This window comes from Nomascus leucogenys, chromosome 15 (genome assembly GCF_006542625.1).
Source record: "Nomascus leucogenys isolate Asia chromosome 15, Asia_NLE_v1, whole genome shotgun sequence".
Lineage (NCBI taxonomy): Eukaryota > Metazoa > Chordata > Mammalia > Primates > Hylobatidae > Nomascus > Nomascus leucogenys.
Genome location: NC_044395.1, coordinates 59,715,868 through 59,743,820, shown reverse-complemented (window position 1 = coordinate 59,743,820; position 27,953 = coordinate 59,715,868). Strand labels below are relative to the sequence as shown.

The window sequence follows — 27,953 nt, the reverse complement described above, 5'->3', positions numbered from 1 at the left end:
ATGTTCCATGATCCCTTTTTCATCATTTCCTTTCTGTTTAGAGAACTTTCTTTAGCCATTTTTTAGGGTAGGTCTCCTGGAAATATAGTCTCTTAGGTTTCCTTCACCTAAAAATGTCTTGATATTTATTTTGTCCCTAAAGGATGTATTTACTATATATAAAATTCTAGGCTGACAATTATTTTCTTTCAGAATTTGAAAAATGTCATGCCACTTCCTCTGCCTTTCACATTTTTTTAAATGAAAAATCCTTTATCATTTGAATTGTTTTCCCCCATAGGTAAGATGTTGTTTGTCTCTCACTACTTCAAGATTTTCCTATGTCTTTAGTTTTCAGAAGTTTGGCTATAGTTTGTCTTAATGTGAATTTCTTTGGGTTTAACATGTTTGAGCAGGGCTCGTGCCTGTAATCCCAGATACTTGGGAGGTTGAGGTGGGAGGATCGCTTGAGGCCAGGAGTTCAAGACCAGACTGGGTATCATAGAGATACCCCATCTCTAAAAAATAAAATAAAAATTATCCAGGCATTGTGATATATACCTGTAGTCCCAGCTGCTTGGGAGATTGAGGCAGGAGGATTGCTTAAACCCAGGAGTTCGAGGCTGCAGTGAGCTAGGATTGCACCACTGCACTCCAGCCTGGGCAACAGAGCAAGACCCCGTCTCTTGGGAAAAAAAAAAAAAAAAAAACTTAAAAAATCACATATTTTGAGGTTGGCTCAGCTTCTTGAATCTGTGTGTTTGTTGTTTTTAGTTAGGGAATTGTTGAGTTTTTTTGTTTTTATTTTGTTTTTTAACAAATTTAGAAGTTTTTTGCCATTATTTTATCAAGTACTTTTCAGCCCTGCTCTCTTCCTCCTCTCCTTCTGGGGGACACCAATAACAAGACACTTAGATCTTTTGTTATAGTCCCACAGGTCCCTGAGTACCACCTCATTACTGCCAGGTACTCGTAGAAGTCTAGGTTCCTCCTTGGCCTCTGTTGGCAAGCCAGGGAGAGAAAAGGCTCTTGATTAACTGCTGGGCTGAGATGGGAGCTCCCTCTCCCTACTAGGCCACTGCTTTGTCTGAGAGGGGAACGATTGCTTTATTATTTCATCTGGTTTCCACTGACACCCAAGTGGTGTGGCCATGGTATCTCCGGCCATTGGTGAAAATTCTGACTCTCCAGTAGGTCTCTGACACTACCCCAATAGGGAGGGAAAACAGTGTCTCATCATTGCCACGGGAAGATAGATATCCAAGCTCCTCACATGGTCTCTAAGAGAATGAGGAACTAATTACTGTGGGTGGGGATGAGAGTCGCAAGCCCTCACTACTCGGCCTCCTTAACCTGGCATGGGGTTGAAGCACCTTCTAATACCCTGATGAGGATGGAAGTCTAGGCTCCCCATTCAGCCTTTGTGGCATAAGTGGAGAGTCTATTGCATGGCAGGGTGACTATAATGTATTATATATTTCAAAATAGCTAAGATAGCAAGTTTCAAATTTCTCACCACAAAAAAATTAGTGACGGGCATGTTAATTAGCTTGATTTAATCATTCCACATTGTATACATATGTCAAAACATCACATTGTACTCCATAAATGTATATAATTATGATTTATCAATTTAAAATAATATTAATTTTTTTAAAAAGAAAACACATGGAACTCACCCCTTCTCAGGCCCCAAAGTCCCTAGTTAGTCTGCTTCTTCTCAACACCTTTCAGGGTCTTCTTATGTTTGTCTTATATATAATGCCCAGCAGTTTTAGTTTTACTTAGTGAAATGAATATGAAAAAGTATATCTACTTCATCTTCCCAGAAGCCCAAGTCTCAGTTTATTGTTTTTAATTTAGGCCCCTTAGGTAAATATTAAGAAGCATGAAATACAGTCCTTGACTTAAATCAAGTCTGATAGGGTACCAATACTTTTAGAAACACAAATGACAGACCTTTAAAAAGCACTTAACAGTGGCAATCCTATGAAATAAAAGCAACTTTCTTCCATCTGTCTTGCCACAACTTCTTTCCTGTATGTCCATTTGTTGATCATTTCATTTAGCACTGGTCATTATTTCCTTATCTGTCTGCTCAACTAGACTGTGAACTTCTTAAAGTCTTAGTTATCCTGGTAATCCCTGGATCCCAGGATACTGCTTATCCATAAATGTTTTTAAAGTCAAATTGAAACTGTTAAAACTTTTGTTACTTTTGTCTGATGAAACATCTGAAAATTCCTCCTGTAACAAAACACCTAGAAATTCTAAATATAATATAACAAACATCCTTTAAATGCCCAGATGAGTTCAAAAGAACATAAAATTCCAGGCTAGGCATGGTGACTCATCCCTATAATTCCAGCACTTAGGGAGGCCAAGGCAGGAGGATAACCTGAGCCCAGGAGTTTGAGACCAGGCTGGGCAATAATAGGGAGACCTAGTCTATACAAAAAGAAATTTAAAAATTAGCCAGGTGTGGTGATGCATGCCTATAGTCCTAGCTACTTGGGAGGCTGAGATGGGAGAATCACTTGAGCCCAGGACACTGAGGCTGCATTGAGCCACGATTGTACCACTGTACTCCAGCCTGAGCAACAGAGCAAGACCCTGTCTCCAAATAATAACAATCCAAAGTATCTGTATTAGGCCATTATTGCATTGCTGTAAAGAAATACTGGAGACTAGGTAACTTATAAAGAAAAGAAGTTTAATTGGCTGACAATTTTTTAGGCTTTACAGAAAGCATGCATCTGCTTGGCTTCTGGGGAGGCCTCAGGAAGCTTACAATCATGGCAGAAGGCAAAGGGGAGCAGACATGCCACATGGCAAAAGCAGGAGCAAGAGAGAGTAGGGGAGGTGCCGTACACTTTAAACAACCATATCTCTTAAGAACTCACTCACTACTGCAAGGACAGAACCAAGCCATGAGAGAGCGCCCCCATGACTCAAACACCTCCCACTAGGCCCCACTTGGAACACTGGTGATTACATTTCAACATGAGATCTGGAGGGGGCATCAAATCCAAAGAAGGAGCTGCAAACTACAGTGACAAATGAGTACTTAGATCATGGTCAACTGGCCAGGCACAGTGGCTCACACATGTAATCCTAATACTTTGGGAGACTACAGTGGGAGGAGTGCTTGAGCCCAGCCATTCAAGACCAGCCTGGCAAAGAAAAAAGAACCCACTTCTACAAAATAATTAATAAATTAGGTAGGTGTGGTGGCACATACCTTTAGTCCCAGCTACTCAGCAGGCTGAGGCAGGAGGATTGATTGAGCCCAGGGAGTCAAGGCTGCAGTGAGTCGTTATCACACCACTGCACTCCAGCCTGGGCAACAGAGTGAGACCCTGTCTCAACAAAAAAAGAGAGAGAGATTGTGGTAAACTTCAAGGCATTTGAAGATATCACGAAACCAGAGCCTTAGGTTTGAATAGCCACAAAACAGAAGGCAAAGTTTTTGGTATGTTTCAGACCAGCAATTGGAACTATTTCCTCATCACCATACACACACATATACAAATAAAGCCAGGACCATTAAAGAGGTATATTGTCAGTGAAGGGCTGGGCTAGAAAAAATTTGCTCTCCAATAGAAAGAACTGACAAGGCAACTTGTCTTTCAGCCTCAGTTTTAGGTAGGAAAAATGACTCCCCTAAGAATTTGTAGAGAAATGTATTCTTAATGGAGGCCCCTCTGGATTTCTGTAGATGGAGATCAAACGTGTACATAATCAATAATTCTAAAACCACGGGAAGGAATAAGCCGCCATAAACAAAAGTCAGGAAAAACAAATAACCTCCCTCAAATCAGATGCTGAAATACAAAGTAACAATTTAGAAAATATTTAATAAAATAAAAGAGAAATCAAAAATGAGACCAAGGCACAGGAGATTATCAAAAATGAAAATCAAGATATGAAAGAGAATCAAAGAACTTCTGACATTAAAAATAAAATCGGCCTGGTGCGGTGGCTCAGGCCTTTAATCTCAACACTTTGGGAGGCCAAGGCAGGCAGATCACTTGAGGTCACAATTTCGAGACCAGCCTGGCCAACATGGTGAAATCCCATCTGCACTAAAAATGCAAATATTAGCCAGGTGTGGTGGTGGGTGCCTGTAATCCCAGCTACTTGGGAGGCTGAGGCAGAAGAATCACTTGAGCCTGGGAGGTGGAGGTTGCAGTAAGCCAAGATCACGTCACTGCACTCTAGTCTGGGTGATAGAATGAGACTCCATCTCAAAAAGAAGAAAAAAGAAAAGAAAAATAAAATAAAATCATTGAAATAAAAAAATTGATAAGTAAAAAATACATTAACACAGCTGAAGTTAAAATTAGTGAACTGGAAGATAACCTAAAGAAATAAGCCCGATAACATCCCAGAGAAATAACATTTAATTGCATTTCCAAAATGAGAGAATAGCAAAAATGAGAAAAGAAGAGGTATTCAAAGGGATAATAGATGAGAATTCTCTAGAACTGACAAAGGACATGACTCCTTGGCTTCAAAAACAAGAAATTCCAAGCAAGACAAATAAATTGAAATCTTTCCCAGGTGTGGCAGATGTGATAGATTAGCATGGTTCCAACCTCCTTCTAGTGTGCCTTCCAGTACTACAGATGCCAAAAGGTTAAAAGCTTTATTTCCCATATTTCTTTTGCAGGTAAGATTCCAACCTACAGAACTTTGCAGGTTCTGCCAATCACATGTATTAACATGAGGCTTGAATTCAGAACCAGTTAAGTGAGGGAAGAGAAGTGGTAGTATGTAACACATCCATTTACTGGTGTGGATCTAGGGTATGCATCATGACTGGTGCAAACAGGTCTGATGGCAGCTTCCTGATCTGTGAATTATACTGAGGTAGTTTGATGCTGGGTGCAGAAGTTGGTCCAGAGGCTTCCCAATTCTCTAGATTCCTAATTGTGACAAAGAAAAAAGTTCCTTTGGCAAGATTTTTCTGTGGTAGTGTTCGTCAGTCACTCCTGAAAAGCCTATGACTTGCTCATTCAGAATTTCCGTTGAAATTGAAAGTATTAAATTCTTTTCTGTTTACAATCTAGTTGTTACTATTATCTACAATTGAATCTTCACTGATAACTATAGAAAAAGCATACTGAAGATGCTGAAATCCAAAGACAAAGATCTTAAAAGCATTCAAAGATTAAAAAAAAAAACACATATTACCAACAAAGGAATAACTGTTGGTCTGCAGACTTACCAACAGCAACCATGGAAGCCAAAACACATATGGACTGTTATCTTTAAAGTACTGAGAGAAATTAACCATCAGCTTAGAATTCTATACCCAAATATCTTTCAAGAACAAGGGTAAGATAAAGACAATTTGAAACAAACAAAAATGGAGAGAGTTTGCCAATACACCTCACTAGAAGACTTTTTAAGAGATACTCTTTAGGCAGAAGAGCTGAGATGCAAGAAAGAAAAATAAAGGAGAAAAAAAATGATAAACCAATGGGAATATTTGAACAAAATATTGTGACTGCTTAAAATAATGTCATTTGAGAAAATAAAAATATACAAAGTGGAACAAATGGACAAAATAACATGTACAATGGAAGGGGATAACCAAAGTTACATAGTTTCTAAGTCAAGAAACTTGTTACTTGGGAAGAGAATACATTCAATGATTAGTTTTCATGTTTACATAAGCATTTTTCCTAACCACTAAAAATGGTAATTGACTTTATAATATCTTTCAGAAACAGGGAGGAGTAAATAAGATTCTAAAAACTGAATCCAAAAGAAAGTTGGACTAGAACTTTTAATAACAAACAAAAAGTTAAGGCATCATTTAAAACAATTGCATTCACTAGATTAGTAATAAGATTCAATTTACCAGAAAGAAATGGCAATTCTAAACTTATATGGAAATTTTTAAGCAAAAATTGACAAAATTTACAAAGATAAATAGATAATGCTCCATCATGCTGAGATACTTTAACACAGTAACTCAGACAAAAAAATATATAAATGCGGATATAGATAAAATTTGAGTAACACAATAAGAAAATGATCTTGTACTCTTAACATTTAAAACATGTACACCTTTCTCAAGCATGCATAGAATAATTATTAATTCTACTCGATATTATTAGCTTTAGAGCAAGGTTCAACAAACTTTAAAGCAATAGTCTCCAACCATTTTGGCACCAGGGACTGGTTTCATTAAAGACAATTCTTCCACGGACTGGGGTTGGGGGATGGTTTCGGGATGATTCAAGAGAATTATATTTATTGTGCACTTTATTTCTGTTACTATTACATTGTAATATATAATGAAATAATTCTACAACTCAACATAATGTAGAATCAGTGGGAGTCCTGAGCTTGTTTTCCTGCAACTAGACAGTCCCATCTGAGGGTGATGGGAGATAGTGACAGATCATCAGGCATTAGATTCTCATAAGGAGTACACAACCTAGATCCCTTGCATGTGCAGTTCATGATAAGGTTCGTGCTCCTATGAGAATCTAATGTCACCACTGATCTGACAGGAGGCAGAGCTCAGGCAATAATGCTCATTGCCCACCATTCACCTTCTGTGCAGCCTGGTTCCTAACAGGCCACAGACCAGTGCCAGTCCATGGCCCCAGGGTTGGGGACCCCTGCTTTAAAGAATTGGTATCATTGGCCAGGCACAGTGGCTCATGCCTATAATCCCAGCACTTTGGGAGGCTGAGGTGGGTGGATCACTTGAGGTCAGGAGTTTGAGACCAACCTGGCCAGCGTGGTGAAACCCCGTCTCTACTAAAAATACAAAAATTAGCCAGGCATGGTTGTGGGTGCCTGTAATCCCAGCTACTTGGGAGGCTGAGGCAGGAGAATCGCTTGAACCCGGGAGGCAGAGGTTACAGTGAGCTGAGATCGCACCACTGCACTCCAACCTGGGCAACAGAGCGAGACTCAGTCTCAAAAAATAAAATAAAATAAAATAAAATAAACTGGTATCATGCACAGGTGTTCTCTGACTACAGTGTAATTAAACAAAACAAAACAATTAGTCAAAATGGCCCACATTTTTAGAAACCTAAAACCACATGTCTAAATACTCATGAGTAAAAAAAGAAATCATAATGGAAATTTTAAAATACTTAGAATGGAATCATAATGAAAATTCTACAAATCTAAGCAGGATATAGGTAAAGTGGTTCTTTGAAGGAAATTTATAACATTAGATGTTTACATTAGAAATAGGCTGAAAAATAACTAAGCATTCAATTTCAAGAATTAGAAAACAAAGCTCACTTTGGTAGCACATATACTAAAACTGGAACAATACAGAGATAGCATTGCCCCTTTAAAAAAATTTTTTTAACAATTAGAAAACAGATCAATAGAGTACACCTGAAGAGCAATGAAGAATGGAAATAAGGGGCCGAAATTAATGAAAGGCAAAACAGAAACACAATACTGAAGATCACTAGGTATCTAATTTTGCTCCCTTCTGAAACTCCACTAAAACTACAACAAAGAAATTTACTTAAAAGAAATAAGCCCACAAGGAGGAGACTCAATAAAATGTTAGAAGCTGGAACATAGATGGACTACTGTACTGCTAACTGCCTTAACAGGCCCAAGAAAGACAAATTCTGAGCCAGGAACCTTCGGTTTACATCACAGAATTTTCTCAAGTATTAGGCATTAGCAGTAACAGGCAGTTTGGATAAGGAGATAGAAGAGAGATCTAAAATAAGGAGAATTGGTTAAAAGCAGATCCCCTCATCCATTTCATAGCACTGAGTAATTACAGAAGTCTGAAGGTTTATTCCCTGGAAAGCGTAAACAACATGTCTACACTAAATTCTGCCAGGCACAATTGAGCATGTGAATAGCATACTGAAATCAGGGAAATTGGGTGAGGTTATACATTCTGAGTGCTGACTGCAAAGAACTCCAGGCAAAAAAAAATGACAGTCTTCTTTTAGGGAATATGGTCAGCCTAAAAGACCTAAAAATACTGATACTGGGGATTTCCTCAACATCTGTCCCAGCAAAATAGCCCTACAGTGAAGGTTACTAGTCCAAAGACCTAACCACATGCTTAGGGCTTTTATGATCACCTTTTTAGTCTCCCTTTTTAGATTATTAAAAATGAGGCGACGTGTCACACATGATGAATGAATCCAATATGATAGATGGAGGCCAAAACAAATAATAAGGGAAGGAGGAACCAACTTATGCAGAAGGAAGAAAGCTTCATAAACAATAAATATCATTAATTCATTAATATTCCTAGCGATATACCGTGCCTATGAATCAAAAATAGGATGGTATTTTTTTTTTTTTTTGAGACAGAGTCTCGCTCTTTCACCCAGGCTGGAGTGCAGTGGCGCGATCTCGGCTCACTGCAGGCTCCGCCCCCCGGGGTTCACACCATTCTCCTGCCTCAGCCTCCCGCGTAGCTGGGACTACAGGTGCCTGCCACCTTGCCCGGCTAATTTTTTGTATTTTTAGTAGAGACGGGGTTTCACCGTGTTAGCCAGGATGGTCTCGATCTCCTGACCTTGTGATCTGCCCGCCTCAGCCTCCCAAAGTGCTGGGATTACAGGCATGAGCCACCGCGCCCAGCCTAGGATGGTATTTTTTAATGAACATTCAGAGAATTTTAAAAATCTTAAAAATTAAAAATATGAGCCAAGTGTAGTAGCTCACACCTATAATAATCCCAGCACTTTGGGAGGCCAAGGTGGGAGGATCATTTGAGGCCAGGAGTTTGAGACCAGTAGGCAACATTGTGAGACCCTGTCTCTACCAGAAATAATAATATTAATAACTAGTTTGGCATGGTGGCATGCTCTTGTAGTCCTAACTACTTGAGAGGCTGAGGTGGGAGGACTACTTGAGCCCTGGAGTTTGAGGTTACAGTGAGCTATGATCGTACCACTGCACTCTAGCCTGGGCAACAAATCAAGACTTTCTTAATTTTTAAAAAAATTATAAAATGAAAAGCTGAATTGAAGTGTTTAAAAGACACAGCTAAAGAAGCCACTCTGAGTATAGGACAAAAAAAAAAAGAAATGGCAGATAGAATAGACTCAATAGCAATATTACTGAATAGATAATGTTGAGCCAGAATAGAAGAACCATGTCAAAAAGGAGACAGAGGCAGAGAATAGAGAAAATGGAAGAGAGGCAATTACCAAAATAATTCAAGAAAACATTATATAATCGATGGGCATGAGTTATTAGGCTGAAAGAGCCCATTGGATACCCAGCACAATGGATGGAAATAGACTTATGCCAGTTTGAGAGTTCTAGAACAAGGAAGGATTCCAGAAGTATATAAGTTGAGAGGCAGGAATATATACAAAGGATCAGGAATCAGAATGGCTTTGGGCTTGCCAAAGCAACATTGAAACTAGGAGACCAATGCCTTCAAATTTCTAAAGGAAAAGTATTTCTAAGCTAGAATTCTACAAGCAGCCAAACTATCAGTAAAATACAGAGAAAAATATATTTTACTATCAGTAAAATACAGAGAAAAATATATTTTCATACATTCCAAGATCTCAAAAAACTTACATCCCATTAAATATTGCTCAAGAACCTACTGAAAGATGTGCGTCACCAAAATGAGAGTACTACAAAAAGGAGGAGTGCGTGGGATACAAGACAGGAGATCCAATGAAAGAGAGAGGTGAAGGCAGTTCCTAAGGTGCAGGTGACGGAAAGGGATTTCTCAGATGACAGCTGTATGCTAGACAGGCAGGGAGTCCAGAATAAAGCAGTGTGATAGAGAGAGAGATACAGAGAGACATATATTGAGTGCCTTCTGTATTCTACACTCTTGCACCTGATACTATATGGGTAGTAAGTCCCCTTAGCCTTGCATGGATCATGTGCTGATGTTCTTGCTCTCCCCTTCCTGCCCTGCTACCTGGATAACCAAAGACATTCATTTTACCCCACAGAAGAGTTTTGCTTTGAACTGCCCCTGAGAGCTGAAGATTGACCATGGTAAGTAAGTTTAGAAGCAGAAAACAGATAGCACCCTACCCCCACTGATCATATTCCTGTCATATTTCAGTACCTGGCCCACACTGCTAGAAGCCTTCACTGTTTTGAGGCCTATGTTTCTTGGGACTCATTCTTGCCTTCCTCAAATGGGGGCTATGATAAACTCTGAAAAGCTGAAGCCAGACTGTGACTCTTTTAAGCTCATCTTCCCTTGAGAACCTTCATCAAACAGTGGTAATAATGCCTTTTCCATACATTGCCAGGTTTGTGCTTTCCTGATCATTTTTAAACTAATCACCTTTTACGTTCACTTATATGCCAATACTTACAGTTAAGTAAAAAAAAAAAATTGAAAAATTTATTATTGCCATTCACCATATTTAAAAAATAAAGGACAGAGGCAGACCAGTCTTTAGAAAATTAGAAAAAAAATTAAAAGGAGAAAAATTAAATGATACCAAGATTTAGACTAAAGCATTCTGTAAAATTCAACACCTATTTATGTTGTAAAACAAAACAAAACCCTTTACAAACTAGTAATAGAAGAGAACTTTCTTAACCTATAAATTCTGTAGCATATAAAACACCTAGTCATGACATGTATTTTTTTAATCCCTTTAAAAATCAAGAATAAAACTAGAATATATAATTACTTCTATTCAACATTATACTGGTGGAAATCCTACCCAACATTTTACTTGCAAATGACATGATCATTTATAGAAAATATCACAGGATGTGTATAAAAAAAAGCTGTTAGAGGGCTGGGTGCGGTGGCTCATGCATGAAATCCCAGCACTTTGGCAGGCCGAGGCGGGCGGATCACGAGGTCAAGAGATCGAGACCATCCTGGCCAACATGGTGAAACCCTATCTCTACTAAAAATACAAAAACTAGCTGGGCATGGTGGCGCATGCCTGTAGTCCCAGCTACTTGGGAGGCTGAGGCAAGAGAACTGCTTGAACCTGGGAGGTAGAGGTTGCAGTGAGCCAAGATTGAGCCACTGCACTCCAGCCTGGCAACAGAGCAAGACTCCATCTCAAAAAAAAAAAGAAGAAAAAAAAAAGCTGTTAGAAGCAATAAGTGAAATTTAGCAGAGTCACAAGATTCTAGTCCATATTCAAAATCATTATTTCTCTGTTCTAGCAGTGAACCATTAGTAAAATTTGTAAAGTATAATTTACAATAACATCAAAATACATTAAATGTTTAAGGATTAAATTTAACAAAATATGCAAGATCTGTACATTGAAAACTACACTGTACAGTTTTTTTGTTGAGAGAAATTGAAGAGCTAGACAAATAGACAGATACACCATTCAATGGATTAGAAACTTCAATATTGTTAAGATGCCAGTTCTCCAATCCTGATTTGTAGGTTCTGCAGGCTTTTTGATAAAAATGGAGAAACTGATTCTGACATTAACATGGGGATGCAAAAGATTGCGAATAGCCAAAACAGTTTTTGAAAAGGAACAAAGTTAGAGGGCTTGCATGACTTGACTTACTCTATGCTGCTACTAAGACAATGTTGTATTGGTGGTAATAATGAAATATAAATCAATAGAACATCCAAAAATAGACCCACACACCCATACTGACCTGATTTTCAACAAATATGTCAAGGTAATTCAGTGGAGAAAGATAATCTTTTCAACAAATTGTGCTGGAACAAAGGAATATTCTTAGGACAAAAAAAATGAATTTCAACCTCACACCAATATAAAAATTAAATAGAAGTGAATTCTATTTCCAAATGTAAATTATATCTCTGTAAAAACTAAGATTATAGAACTTCTAAAAGAAAATATAGGAGATATTTTGGGTTCGGCAAAGATTTATTAATAAAAAGCACAAACTATAGGAAAAAAATTGACAAACTGAACTTCATCAAAATTTCAAACTTTTGTTCTTCAAAATATAGTATTCAGAAAATAAAAGGCAAGCCACAGACTTGGAGAAACTACTTGCAAAATATATATCCAACAAAGGACCTACATGTAAAATATAGAAAGAATTCTTACAACTGAATAATAAGGCAAACAACAATGTATCAAAGAAGATGTATGGGTAGTAAAAAACTACGTGAAAGATGCTCGAAAACATTAGTCATTAGGGAAATGCAAATTAAAACCACAATGAGATACCACTACACACCTACTAAAACAGCTAAAATGAAAAAGACTGACTTCAACTGCTGATGAAGATGTGGAACATTTGGAACATTTATACATGCCTGGTGGGAATGTAAAATGGTACAGTCACTTAGGAAAACGTGTAGCAGTATCTTGAAAAATTAAATATTCACCTGCCATACAATCCAGCCATTCTTCTCCTAGCTATTTACCCAAGAAAAATGAAAACATATGTCTATATAAAGTGTTATTTGTGAATGTTCATAGCTGCTTTATTTGTAACAGTCAAAAACTGGAAACCCACATTTGGACAGAGAATCAAATTGTGCTGTGACCACACAAGGGAGTACCTACTCAGCAATAAAAGGAAATGAAGTATTGATAACATAGTAACATAGATGAATCTCAAAGAATTATGTCAAATGAAAGAAGCTATACAATCAGGGGTATATATGGTATGATTCCATTTATATAGCATTCTAAAAAATGCAAATTGAGCTTTTGGAGGTGGTGGCTATCTTGATTGTGGTGGTGGTTTCATGGGTATATACAGATGTACTGATCAGATAGACACTTTAAATATATTTAATAGTTTAAATGTAAGTCAGTTATACCTCATTGAAGCTATAAAACATAGGTAAGCTGATACTATTTTCAGTACCTCACCAAGCTTCAATTTTCTCATCAGTGAAGTAAAAATAGTAATACCTGCCTCACAGGGATTATTTGAACATTTTGTGTGTGGTATGTGTGTGCATGTACACCCATCCACAATACCTCCATATCACTCTCTCCTTATCAGGCCTTATTTTTCTTCAAAGCAATTATAATTATATATTTAATTGTTTACCTCCCCCAACTATACTGTAAATTCTTTGAGAACAAAAACTTTACCTATTGACCACTACCTTCCCAAATGCTTAGAACAATGCCTGGTGCACAGTAAGCACTCCATATATATTATTAAGTGATTTAATGAATGAATGTGTGTGTCTTTGTATGTGTAACTACATTGCCTTACATGGAGCATATGACTCAACCTACATTGATAGCTAATCCACTATCCCCCTGCCTTTTCCATGGGACCAAAAAAGTTATCAGGTACTTTCCCAATACATTTATTAAAGTCTAGTGGCTTATTTCTCAGCACCTTTTAATGGCTACATATAGTAGGCAAATTATTAGAAAACTTGACAGGTCTGCTTTTACTATAAACAAAAACTTTTCCTTCTCATGAAAGTGATGTCTTCTAGCCAGGCGTGGTAGCACATGTCTGTATTCCCAGCTATTCAGGAGACTGAGATGGGAGGATCCCCTTGAGCACAGGAATTCGAGGCTGGAATGTACAATGATCACACCTGTGAATAGCCACTGCACTCCAGCCTGGGCAACATAGTGAGATCCCAGCCCTTATAAAAAAGGAAGAAAGTGATGGCTTCAATTTCTGATTGTGACATGACTTGAGAAAATTTTATTTTGCTTTTCTTTTTTCCCCCCACAGGGTTTATCCATGGCTTAGAGGACTGGGTTATACATCATTGGGTATATTTTTATTGGGATTTTTATTTTGGAATATAGATAACATATTTTGTGAGTCACTGAGGTAAGATATATTTTCATTCCTTCAGAAATATTTTTGGAAGCATTAAGTAGAGAATTTTATAAACATATAGAAATAGTAGTGCCCTGAAATGAATTTTTACTATTGTTGACATTTAAAAGATATGTACAGTATAATAAAGTTAGGTTATTGGAATACCTGTTTAAATTACCTAAAATTTTGGACCTGAGACTATTTCATAACCTCTGTAGAGTTTGGGTTTTGTGTGTGTGGGCATCACAGAACTGTATAGTTAATCAAATGTTGACTATTCCTTTGAAACCTGCCTGATCTGTTTCATTGAATAAAGAAGACTGATTTGTAATAAGCATATGAAATATATGTATATAAATATACACTTTCATGTGCTTAATGTTATTTTCTAAAAAAGCAAGTGTTCCTTTTACCATCTTGTCAGCAATCATATATTGACAGGAGTTTGAATCTTAGACTTAGGTCTCTGGATTCTAGTCTGTCATTAAGACACTGTCTTTCTGGCCCTCTTTTCCATGAAATGAGTATGCTGAATAGGTTAAACAGATGGGTCATTCCAACTCTAAATCCTGTGAACTAAAAATTTTGCATAAACAGAGAACAGAGGAAGGTACTGAACAGTACTACAGGAAGGCAATCAACAAAATTCAGACTGTGAGAAATCTACAGAATGAATGACCTGGTCTCTTCGACAGATAAATTGCAGAGGCACAGCCAGGCGTGGTGGCTCATGCCTGTAATCTCAGCACTCTGGGAGGCCGAGGGGGCTGATCACTTGAGGTCAGGAGTTCAAGACCAGCCTGACCAACATGGTGAAACCCTGTCTCTACTAAAAATACAAAAATTAGCTGGGCGTGGTGACATGTGCCTGTAATCCCAACTACTTGGGAGGCTGAGGAAGGAGAATTGCTTGAACTGGGGAGGTGGAGGTTGCAGTGAGCCAAGATCGTGCTACCATACTCCAGCCTGGGCAACAGAGCAAGACTCTGTCTCAAAAAAAAAAAAAAAATTTTGCAAAGGCAGGAAAAAAGAGGGAAGAGGAACATATAGATTAAGAGACTTAGATATATCCAACCAGATACAATGTGTTGGCACTTTTTGGATTCTGATTCAAACAAACCAACTATTTAAAAAAATAAAGTATGAGAAATTTGGAACTTCAATCAGTAACTGAATCTTTTATGATATTAAGGGAGTATTACTATTTTTAGGTGTGAAAATGTGGTTATGTTTTAGGGAGGTTTTCATATTTTAGAAATACATACTAAATATTTAGAAATAAAATGATATAGTATCTGGGATTTGCTTCAAAAAGATATGAGAGAGAGAAGTCGCTGAGGGTTTAGATGACACAGATCGACCATAAATTATCATTGTTGAATACTGTTCCTCAGAATGTACGTTGGATAACAATGTGGCAGACTACAGGAAACTTAAGGCAATTAAATAACTGCTGTTTTGAGAATGATACTTCAAAATGCTCTAAGACTGTCAGTATTAGTTGCTAAATATTTTAAAAATTTAACATGGTGATTTTATCCCTCTCTCCACACAGGAACTTTCGAAAGAAGGTACCACCTATCATAGGTATTACCACACAATTTCATGCATGGTGGCATATTTTAACTGGCCTTGGTTCCTATCTTCACATCCTTTTCAGGTAGGAAATAGAGACTTTTGTAGCCTCGTACTAGAGTTTTTTTTTTTTTCTTTACTCTTTAAATAGGATGATGTAAATATTTTTTAAACACTAGAAAATTCACAAACATGAAAATTAAATAGTACACTCTTGAACAACCATTGGGTCAAAGAAGAAGTCAAAAAATTAGAAAATACCTTGAGACAAGTGAAAACAAAAATAAAACATACCAAAACTTATGAGATGCAGCAAAAGCAGTACTAAGAGAAGTTCATAGAAGTTAATGCCACATTTAAAAGGAAGAGAGATCTCAACAAAACTTTACACCTCAAAGAACTAGGAAAAGAAGAACAAATTAAGCCCAAATTTGGCAGAAGGAAAGAAATAACATGGAGCAGAAATAAACAAAACAGAAAAATTTTTAAAAATCTGTGAAACTAAGAGTTGGGGTACTGAAAGATCACCAGAATTGACAAACCTTAGCCAGACTAACAAAAAAAGAGAGAGAAGACTCAAATAAATAAAATCAGAAATAAAAGAAGAGACATTACAGTGCTGCCACAGAGATAAGAAGAATCCCACAATTATATGCCAACAAATTGGATGACTTAGAAGAAATGGACAATATCCTAGAAACATAGAACCTACCAAGAGTGAGTTGTGAAGAAACAGAACAGACCTCTAACTAGGTCAAAATATTCAAAAAAGAAATTAAGCAAGACGCAAATAAATGAAAAGACATCCTGTGTTCATGGATTAAAAGACAAAGTTGTTAATATGTTCATACTACCCAAAGCCATCTACAGATCCAATGTAATCTCATTTAGAATTCCAAAGGCATTTTTTTACAGAAATAGAAAAAATAATTCTAACAAACATTCATATGGAACCACAAAAAGCCACAGGTAGCCAGATAAATATTGAAAAAGAGCAGACATGAAACATCGTACTTCTTGATTTCAAAATAAACAAGCATACATAACTTTTTCTTTTTTTGTACTTTTCAGGTATTGTGTTTTTACAAGTTGAAAGTTTGTGGCAGCCCTGCATTAAGCAAGTTTATAGGTGACAATTTTTCCAGCAGCATGTGCTCACTTCATGTTTCTGTGTTTTATTTTTGTAATTCTGACAATATTTCAAACTTCATTATTATTATATCTGTTATGGTGATCTGTGATCAGTGATCTTTTTTTTTTTTTTTGGGAGACAGAGTCTCCCCCAAGCTGGAGTGCAGTGGCATGATCTTGGCTCACTGCAACCTCCATCTCCTGGGTTCAAGTGATTCTCCTGCCTCAGCCTCCCAAGTAGCTGGGATTACAGGCAATGCACCACCACCACGCCTGGCTAATTTTTGTGCTTTTAGTAGAGACAGGCTTTCACCATGTTGGTCAGGCTGGTCTCAAACTCCTGACCTCAAGTGATCATCCCACCTCGGCCTCCCAGAGTGCTGGGATTACAGTTGTGAGCCAAGGTGCCTGGCCTGTGATCAGTGATCTTTGATGTTACTATTGTAATTGTTTTGAGGCACCACAAACCATGCACATATAAGACGGTGAACTTAATAAATGTATGTTTTGACTGCTCCACCAATTGGCCATTCCCCAGTCTCTTTCCTTCTCCTCCAGCCACCCTACTCCCTAAGAGAAAGCAAAATTAAAAATAGGCCAATTAATAACCCTACAGTGGCCTCTAAGTGTTCAAGTGAAAGGAAGAGTTACACATCTCTCACTTTAAATCAAAAGCTAGAAATGATTAAGCTTAGTGAGGAACGTATGTTGAAAGCTGAGATAGGCCAAAAGGTAGGCCTCTTGTGCCAAACAGTTGGCCAAGTTGTGAAGGCAAAGGCAAAGTTCTTGAAGGAAATTAAAAGTGCTACTCCAGAGAACACATGAATAATGAGAAAGTGACACAGCCTTATTTCTGATGTGTAGAAATTTCTAGTAGTCTGTATAAAAGATCAGACTAACCACAACATTGCCTTAAGCCAAGGCCTAATCCAGATCAAGGCCCCAACTCACTTCAGTTCTGTGAAGGCTGAGAGAAGTGAGGATGCTGCAGAAGAAAAGTTTGAAGCTAGCAGAGATTGGTTCATGAGGCTTAAGGAAAGAAGCCATCTCCATAACATAAAAGTGCAAGGTGAAGCTGCAGCAAGTTATCCAGAAGATCTAGCTAAGATTATTGATGAAAGTAGTTACACTAAACAACACAGTTTCAATGTAGATGAAACAGGCTTCTATTGGAAGAAGATACCATCTAGGATTTTCATAGCTAGAGAGGAGAGTCAATGCCTGGCTTCAAAGCTTCAAAGGACAGGTTGTGACTCTCTTGTTTGGAGTTAATGTAGCTGATGACCTTAAGTTGAAGTCAGTGCTCATTTTCTATTTTGAAAGTCCTGTGGCCCTTAAGAATTATGCTAAATATGGCCAGGCGCGGTGGCTCATGCCTGTAATCCCAGCACCTTGGGAGGCCGAGGCAGGTGGATCACGAGGTCAGGGGTTCGAGACCAGCCTGGCCAACATGGTGAAACCCCGTCTCTACTAAAAATACAAAAATTAGCTGGGCGTGGTGGCAGGCGCCTGTAATCCCAGCTACTCAGGAGGCTGAGGCAGGAGAATTGCTTGAACCTGGGAGGCAGAGGTTGCAGTGAGCCGAGATCGCACCACTGCACTCCAGCCTGGGTGACAAAGCAAGACTCCATCTCAAAAAAAAAAAAAAAAGAATTATGCTAAATGTACTCTGCTTGTGCTCTATAAAATGGAACAACAAAGCCTAGATTACAGCACATCCATTTACAGCATGGTTTACTGAATATTTTGAGTAGATGCTCAAAAAAAACAGTTGCTGAACAAATGAAGCATATATACTCATGTTGTTTTTGCTTCGTACGTGCAGAAGCCCTATGGTTAAGTTTGTCAGTATGCCTGTTTGCATGAATTAAAAATGAATCTGAAAAGCTTTCCCCCTCCCACTTTTCTTTCAGTTTGTATACAAGAACACTTTACCTGAGATATAGGCCAAAAGTGAAGGTAAGTCCACTTCTTAGGTCCTGTGTGTGTGTTGGGGTATGGTACTGGGAGTATAGGATGGAGGTGGAAGAAGAAAGGGGAGTTTGGAGAGGTAGTGGGGCAAACACGGGCTTTGGAACCAAAGGCATTGAATCTTTCATTTACTACTGCATGTTCTTGGACAAGTCTCTTTAAGCCTTAGTTTCTTCAACAATAAAATTGAGCTGCTAGTAACTACATTGCAGAGTTGTTTTAAAGATCAGAGATAATTTATATGCCCAGCTCCATGCTTGACAAAGTCAAAGCTTAATAAATTTAAATAAACTCAATAAAAATACTCTCTGATATCTGCTCCAAGTCTAGAAGGAATAAACTCTGCTCAGGCTACTAATACCAGGGCAATCACTAGCAAACCTATGTACAGTCATAGCCCCATGGATTCTTTCTCATTCTTTTTCAGGGATAACATGGAACAATTTTGTCTTTTCTCATTTTGTCCTAATTTGTCCCCAAACAGTTTCTCTTTGGAATCTGGCCAATGATCCTGTTTGAGCCTCTCAGGAAGCATTGATGAATCATTCCACCAAGAAAACAAACAAGCACCTACCATAGACCTGGCAGAATAAATAAGGAAATCCTTAAAGATCTACAAGTTCAAATAGGTCATGACCATCACAGCAGAGGAGTGACTTTCTGACTAATGCTGCCACCCACACAGAGAATAAGGAGTGGGGCCTGCTGGGTGTTTAGCTCATGGCTTTATCTCATTTGTCCCCCTCCTCCTTTCACGCTCCAGTTTATAAAGAAACAGAGATGATGTGTGTGTACACCTCAAATGCAGAAACAGTTGAGCTTTTCTTAACAGGTTAACAGTTTGTGCTCGTTATAAGAAATTAACCTTTTTTTCTTTTTGTCAAGGGTTGCATGTGAATTATACCTTTATTAATATTTGATTAAATAATGCAAACAGTCAGCTAAGAGCCAACAAAACCCCATATCCAGATAGTTAGCTGTGAGCCAGCACTCAGCTGTGTCAGATTTGATTAATATTGTATTAAGCTCATGGATGGTTCTCAAAGGTAAAAAAAAAAAAAAAAGAGAGAGAGAGAGAGAGCTAGCTGTGGGATTCTGTGTAGCTCACCATTATCTGTTCCAGGGTTAGTCGGGGGATCATAAGCAAGCTCAGACCTGCCCCAGTATTTAACCACATCCCAGGATTTATGGTGTCTGTCTATGGCCACAGCCAACCAGAATGAGTGGGTCATCTTATAACCTTTCTGAAGCTCCATGAGGACATGTATAGAATGCTGCACCTTCAGCCAGCTCTGCTCTGATCTTTGCAGATCTTTAAGTTGTCACTGTTTCTACGACTAGACAAATATGACTGGTGGTCTAGACTACCCATAGTTCATCCTCCTCACATAACTTATTTGAAGTTGTCAGGGAATGTCATTACACTCTGATTTTTTAAATTATGCACTATTTTCCAGTTCTCAGAGAGGTCATGATTGTGCCCAGGGAAGTGTGTTGCATTAACTAAAGCTAAAATGATCAAAATCCTATTTACATAAAGCGTATTAAAATATCTGCTCCTTAATTTGCTGCAGGAAATAGATGTAAGTTTCTGTTACTTGAAACCTACAGAACCCACAAAAATTAGGGTGCTAAGAAATGACAGTGAAATCTCATCGTAAGGCAGCTAGTTCTAATTTGCATTTGAATGTATAACAAATTGCATCACTTTTCACAAACTTAACAACTGCCTGGAGTAAAAATCTGATTTGACCCCTCTGCTCATGTATCATCATATTTGTAGCTCTGCATCATTTAGCATTTTTATGACTTTTTTTGCTTTATATAAATTATTGTAAAATCCAGATTGTTTTTACCACATGATGACATGACTTAAGATTAAATCCTGAGCTACAGTTTCAAAAGGAAAATCATTTTTTTCTTATGCAAAGATGGTAAAACACTTTTGTCATTTTTTTCCAGTATTCAGTAAGTAGCCTTTGTACAAATTTAAAACCAAAAACTATTCTGTTGTTTTTCTTCACCTACTAACCTTAGTTTTTAACCAAGCATCCAAGGATGTCAAGTTGACATCCTTCCCTTAGCATGCCAACAAGCCATTAGACTGATTCTTCCGCCTACTTTTATGATCCTCCAGGAAGAAAAACACTTGCCAAAACATTAAGAGAACTTTGGTTCTGCCTTAAGAGGGTATAAAATTAAACCATTTGAAGGCACAGCCTGTAAGACTATACTTGATTTTGCCCCAAGATTCTGACTTCTGGCTACATTTCACCTGCAGTTACCTGGGCTATCAGCCATGATACATTTTTTAATTCATTTGTTTTCCACCATTATATTTTTGTACTTTTCAGTTAGATATACTTCTGCATAAAGAGTATATATACAGTGTAGGATAAAGGCATATCCTACATGGCAATGCTGTTAAACATGGTAAGACTGAGGTTCTGCAGAATTAAAGTCAGATTAAGGGTACAGAGAGCATACCTTGATACTGAGGCCATTTAGAGCAATTTGTTTAATGAGTGGTTCAGCCATCACCACCAGTAGCCACCTGTTCAATAAAAATTGCCCAGCACCACAGTGGAGAGTCATCTACACCCCAAGGTGAACTGTAAGACTGCCCAAATTCTTTGAAGACCCTTGTTTCTGTTGGGAGAATGGAAAGCAGAAAGGGAAGCCAGGCTCTTTAATGTTCCAAGTCAGCTGTGCCTCAAACAAGGCTCTCTTTTTAGCAACTAAGTAACACACTCAAGAGTTTGTATCTGTGCAGCATTTTATGGAAATCACTGGTGACCTATAGGATACTACTAAATTATCTTTATTTCAATAGCTTTATTTTTTCCTACTCGGATTCTAGGTGGACATTACAGGGTTGGATTCCTCACTACCCCCTCCCGCTGTCATTTGTTTTATTGGAAAACTTCATGTTAACTAGAGTGTACAAAAAGTCTGTTTCCTGCTGAGCCAATAATGATTTGTTTGCATATCACCTAATGTGAAAAGTGCTCATCTGTGAACCCTACAGCAAATTATATTTTAGAAAATACTTTGTGAGGCCGGGCATGGTGGCAGAGCAAGACTCTGTCTCAAAAAAAAAAAGAAAATACTTTATAAGGATGTAAAAGAAGCAATTTGTTTGCACATCTGAATATCCTTCTTGTGCCTCCATTTTCACTCTGGAAAACTGAAAGCAATTTGACTTTTATTTTTGGTTTTCTAAAGAACAGCTAGGTGAAAGGAGATTAAGCTGATTGTCACTCTGCCTACCCACTACCTACTCCCCACGGTGGTGTTTCATGAAACATCCCCACCACCTGAAGTGATCTTTTTAACCCTTGTGATAGTAAATGCATTGATAACTAACAGGGAAAACATTTGCTTTTAAATAATCTACAAAGGAGAACCCAAATAGTAGTATTTTGTTTGACAGAAGTAAATCAAATATTATGGTTTAAATATAATGCAAAATTTCAGGACAGTTAATTTGGGCTTCCCTTACCCTAAGAAGGTTTTTCTTATAATAAGGAGAAGAGGTGTGGTTCAAAGAAAATTAGGAGACAAAAACTTCAGGTACATAATGCATGAAAATCTTTAAATGCCTGCAAAAATTAAGTTCTGTTAAAATACCAGCCAATTCTAAATTAGCCAATGCCCTAAAAGCATCTAACAATTTAAGGTTATCTTATGAGTCCGATGAAAACAATTATTTGTTGCTAAATTTGAGTTTTAGCTACCAACTCCATGTTTACATGACAAGAAATTGTTTTGACCCTGTGGTTTATGACATGCTGCTGGATAAGCATTTATGTAAAACTGACATTTCAAAGAGAACCATTTATAATTGGAATTTCCACCTGTGTGGCTGTTTGCAGATCTACCTCCATCTTCCATTTTGCATCCTGTCAGTGCTATAATTAGTTTGATCACTTTGTCTTGTTTTTCAGTGTCTACAATTATAGCTTATTCACTATGTTCTAACTATTTAAAAATAATGGGCCGGGCGCGGTGGCTTACGCCTGTAATCCCAGCACTTCGGGAGGCCGAGGCGGGCGGATCACAAGTTCAGGAGAACAAGACCATCCTGGCTAACACAGTGAAACCCCATCTCTACTAAAAATACAAAAAATTAGTCGGGCGTGGTGGTGGGTGCCTGTAGTCCCAGCTACTCGGGAGGCTGAGGCAGGAGAATGGCATGAACCTGGGAGGCGGAGCTTGCAGTGAGCCGAGATCGTGCCACTGCACTCCAGCCTGGACAACAGAGCGAGACTCTGTCTCAAAAAAAAAAAGACTAAAATTTGATTTAAAGTAGTTAAACCCCTTTATGGAAGGAGCTGCAAAATGAAAAAAAAAAAAAAGGAATCATGTCATCTTGACCCAGCTGGCTGGAAATTTTCAATACTGTCTTTTAACTGTTGCACTCCAGCCAGTCTGGGCAACGGAGTGAGACCCTGTCTCAAAAAAAAAAAAAAAAAAAAAAAAATTAGGAAATACTTGTTAAAATATCTGACTACGTAATTGCTACATGGGGGAGCCACTGGTGTTGCTGAGGTCCTTGGGAGCATTCCACTGGACTTCACCATTTCTCCAAAATTATCAGCCCAGTCAGCTTCATATACCCAGATATGGACACTTCTACACGTGAAATTCAAACTGAAGATAAAACTCTGACTTTGGAGTATAAACTTTTGCCTTGAGTATGAAACCCTGACATTGCTGAAAGAAAAGTGGAAACTGTAAGGGACAACAAGTTTCACCAAGGAACAGTCTTCTCTGATAGGCCAGCAAAGCAGCTAAGGAGAAGACATCATTCAAGAACTTAAGTCGTTTGTTAGCTACAGCATTTCTGTTGCTGTGATACGCATTTAGCCATTTTGGAGGAAAGCTGAGCAGTACTGACCACTCATTTTCATGTACTTTAAATAACAAATATTATTTCTCAAGGTCCTCATTTTATCATTAAATTCAGCTAATTACTACCTGATTTCAAAGGCAGCTAGTGTAGAAGACTGGTCACAAGCATTTTTTTTAAATAGAAAACCCTAAAATCCAAATCAAGAAATTCAGTTACAGGCTACAAGTGACCTAAAATTCCCCCACTCTAGCTCAGCAGCCATCAGTCAGTATAGCACCAGCCACAGATCACTGCTCTGCATACAGTTCCTTTTCGACCCTTACAAGACCAGCTTCATTGCTTTAAAAATGTAGTGTTGATACTTGAACTGAATTTAGTCATTGGTAACTTAAATAATCACAAAATTGTCATAAAGCTTCTGAAACATCTGGCAATGCCAGACCTGTAATCATCACTTTTAAATTGAGTTTGCAGAATTAACTCTAAAGTTGCAGCAACCATATTTATTAGAGAAATCTTTAAGCATATACATATGGTTCCCTATGAGCATTCATTCAGAGATCATCTGTGCCTAAAAGAAAATGATAAAACTGTGTCATAATATCAAAGGGGTCTAGATCAGGAGTTGGTAAACTACAACCCATGGGCCAAATCCAGGCTGCAGTTGTATGGCCTGCAAGGTAAGAATGGTTATTTTATTTTACTTTATTCTATATATATATATATATATATTTTTTTTTTTTTTTTTTTTTTTTGAGACAGAGTCTCTCTCCGTCACCCATGCTGGAGTGCAGTGGCAGGATCTCAACTCACTGCAACCTCCGCCTCCCAAGGTTCAAGTGATTCTCCTGCCTCAGCCTCCCGAGTAGCTGGGACTACAGGCACATGCCGCCATGCCACCATGCCTGGCTGATTTTTGTATTTTTAGTAGAGCTGGGTTGGCCAGGCTGGTCTTGAACTCCTGACCTCAAGTGATTCGCCTGCCTTGGCCTCCCAAAGTCCTGGAATTACAGGCATGGGCCACCACGTCCAGCTGGTTTTTACATTTTAAAAAGTTTAAACAGAGAAAGAAGAAGAATATGCAACAGAAACTGTATGTAGCCCGGAAAGCCTAAAATGTTTATTCTCTGGCTTGGGAGTTTGTCTCCGCTGCTCTAGACTGTCAGCAAGTGGTACAGTGGTACAGTACAGCAGTACTGCCCAACTGCACTTCTCTGCAAGGTGATTCTAGTGTGCACTTGTCAGAATGAAAATATGTTATCCATTTAAGACATCTCATGTCTTTGTTGAATGTAATCACATGATTTGTATTTAATATTTACATGACCAAATTATTTTTTCATATCAGTTTTTCTAGATTGGCAATAGCCTGTTGCAAAGTGCCTAAACCTTTGAGAAAAATTACTATGAGCAAGGTCCATGATTTAGTTTTCAATATAAAGGGAATTCCATTCTATACTGTAAAATCCAAAAATGCTAGTTGCCCTCAGCTTTTGAGTTGACTTCCAGAAAGTTGAGATCTTTTGACCATTTTTTCTCATGTCATATAAAATGCGCCACATGGTAGTTGTCAAGCTGTGGCAGTCATGTACACTTTTTTCTTTTTTTTTTTTTTTTTTTTCAACTTTCTTAAAGGAAAAGTTCAAAGTCCTTTCCACAGTTCGTCTTGGCTTCTTTTGGATTTTTCTTTTTAGAACTAAATTATTCATACCAATGTATAAGTGAGTCTGTTCTAAGATATAGAGGCCATTATCTATTTTTGCTTAATGTACTCGTGGCATTGTTCACTGTCATGCATTTCCATACTTTTAATATTTCTGAGTCACTTATTAATGTGACCAACAGATAAACTGTTCAAGCTAATACAGCATTTCCTAACTTCATAGTTGTTGCAGATGTTTGTTCTAGTAGTGATTATTTAATAAACATACATTGTACTGAATCTTATTAGCAACTAACTATTTTCAGGTAATCTCAGTCTGCTTATTCACTTTTTCCATTTGATTTGCTAATGCCACAATCATTTTTCTAGAAAATAGTAGGATAATGTATTTTTTCCAGTCTGCTATAATGGAGACTATATTTCCGCATTCATTACCTCTCATAGGTGAAAATATTAAATTAAATGATATTGTTTTGAATAAGACTACTGGTAGTGTTTCATCCCTGATTTATATTTTTAAAATCTATACATTCATATAAAGGCAGGGCTACCATGTGTAATTATAGAGTTTATCTACTACACAAAGGCACCCAGTTGAGAGAGGAAGGAGGGTGAATGAGGGGCTGAAATCTAGCCTGTGCTTAGCCTGCCAAAGATAGGGTTGCATCTCAGAGGACACATCTTTTCCTAGTTTGCTTAAGCTGGCAGTACAGGCCAGCAGCAAGCCTCTTCATGGAAATGACATCCAGTCATTATCCTGGGAATTCTTTGTCACTGGGCTCCTAACACTGTACTGCAGTACCTTTCTACTCCAAACCTGAGTATGTTACAAGGTTAAAAGCTAATAATTTTTTAGTTAAACAGTTATATATTTAAATACACAGCATCTTCAACTTTAGGAGCCGTGAAGTAAACACATGAACCGTCCAGCTTCACACAATGAAGAGGGACAGATCAGGAACAGAAAAAATGGTCCTGCATAAGCCATGTGTGTCTGTGGTTTATAACTTTAACTGACGTACCATCTACAAGATATAAAACAAATTAGAATTTCCCACAACTCACCTAGTTCCTCAAACCACAGCTTTTCAAATATTAGCTTTCTTAGCCAAGCCTGCTGGAATGGGTGGTTTTAGTCATTGCTGACCATATGGTTCATTCTTCAGCTAGTCCCTCCTTTGTGTGTCAGGGTGGGGCAGCCTTGCCTGAATGAACAGATGGATGCTAGCAAGAGGCGAACCAGGAACCTTTACCTGACAAAACACAGACATGAGTATGCAAAGCCATTTGGGCTGTGCTGTGTGTAGGGAATGGCTGAAAAGGAATTTGGATGGCTTTATTTCACCCTGAACAGTACACAACTGCGGCATCTGTCATTTGATTTAGCAAATTTTATGAACTTACTCTGGGCTTCTCTCTAGTAAGTTCTGGGATGGCCTTTTCAGCTCTTTTTTTCTTTCTTTTGCCCTGGACTGGAATGCAGTCTACCTCAAGTGGGTCTTCTTAGGTGAGAGAGAAAGCAAGACCTGTCTCACTTGATAGGGTGGCCTAGTCCCAAAGTAAGGTTTGATTCTCAAAGGAAATGAGAAAGCAGAAAATGGGGGGATCCACTTATTGAGCCCTACTATGTGCCATCCATTCAATAAACTGGAAAGTCTGTTTTAGGTGCTAGGAATACAGTGAAAAATAAGACAGATACCTGCCCTCATGGCACTTTTTAGTGTCTCACAAGTAATTGTGCCAATTACATTTGGGATGAGTGTCATGAGGAAGGGTATAGAGAGTTCTAGGAGGGTATATGAGGGAGCAGGAGTAGGGAAGACATCCCTGAAGATGAATATCTACACCAAGAACTGAAGGATGAGAGGTATTAAGGAAGGTAGGGGAAAGGCCCTTTACAGCAGAGGGAAACCAGAGGTGAGTTTCTGGAGAGATGGACTGGAATGACATCACACAGGGCTTTGAAAGCCATCTTACAAATTTGAATTTGGTTGTCCTGGCATGGTGGCTCATGCCTGTAATCCCAACACTTAGGAAGACCAAGGTGGGAGGACTGCTTGAGGTCAAGAGTTCAAGACCAGCCTAGGCAACACAACGAGACCCCATCTCTACAAAAAAAATTTAAGTAGCCAGGTATGGTGGCACTCACCTGTAGTTCCAGCTACTCAGGAGGCTGAGGTGGGAAGATCGCTTCAACCCGGGATTTCCAGGCTGCAATGAGCTAAAATCAACTGCACTCCAGCCTGGACAACAGAAACATCATCTTTGAAAGAAAAAAAAGAATTTGAATTTGGAAAGCTCTGGAAAAGATGGAGGATGGATTAAAGGGAGCTAGTATGGATGTAGGGATACCAGATAGAGGAAGAACGGTGGATAGTGGCAGTGGAGATACAAACTCCAATATATCAGAGGTACATGGGAAGAAGGTTTAGGGTATTATAGAGTACACTTGGGATTTGCAGAGTTTGTAGACTGTGTGAGACATCCTGGCAGAGAGCTTAAACATAATAAATGTGGATCTGGAGCTCAGCTGAGAGATCTGGGCTGAAGATGTAAATTTAAGAATGATGCGTCCGGGCGCGGTGGCTCACGCCTGCAATCCCAGCACTTTGGGAGGCCAAGGTGGGTGGATCACGAGGTCAGGCGTTCGAGACCAGCCTGACCAACATGGCAAAACCCCATCTCTACTAAAAAAAAAAAAAAAAATACAAAAATTAGCCAGGCATGGTGGTGCGTGCCTGTAATCCCAGCTACTCGGGAGGCTGAGGAAGGAGAATCACTTGAACCCCAGAGGTGGAGGTTGCAGTGAGCTGAGATCGTGCCACTGTACTCCAGCTTGGGCAACAGAGCAAGACTCTGTCTCAAAAAAAAAAAAACCAGAATCATGGAAATACATATTAATTGAAATGGAAGTGGATGAGATCACGGAAGAAAAGAGGGTCTCAGACTGAGTCCTACAAACCAAACCATTTAAGGATTAGGTAGAGGAATTTTTAAAGACAAGAGCATCTCAAACCAAAGACAATCACCAGTCACTTGGAAAGGAAGCCTGGGTGAGGG

At 38.4% G+C, this 27,953-nt stretch overlaps 1 protein-coding gene across 2 annotated transcripts in view; it reads left to right on the top strand.

Moving 5' to 3' along the window:
* ACER3 (alkaline ceramidase 3) overlaps window positions 1-25,376 on the top strand; it is a 165,325-nt gene extending 139,949 nt beyond the window's left edge. The window contains exons 8-11 of one of the 2 annotated variants that reach the window (XM_003254680.4): window positions 13,606-13,707; window positions 15,254-15,358; window positions 18,318-18,363; window positions 18,860-25,376. In XM_003254680.4, the coding sequence (XP_003254728.1) occupies window positions 13,606-13,707; window positions 15,254-15,358; window positions 18,318-18,363; window positions 18,860-18,913 (307 nt within the window). In that variant the 3' untranslated portion in view covers window positions 18,914-25,376. The remainder of the gene's footprint in view (window positions 1-13,605; window positions 13,708-15,253; window positions 15,359-18,317; window positions 18,364-18,859) is intronic. The other variant, XM_030829388.1, reaches the window with a different exon arrangement.
* The last annotated feature ends 2,577 nt before the right edge of the window (window positions 25,377-27,953 follow it).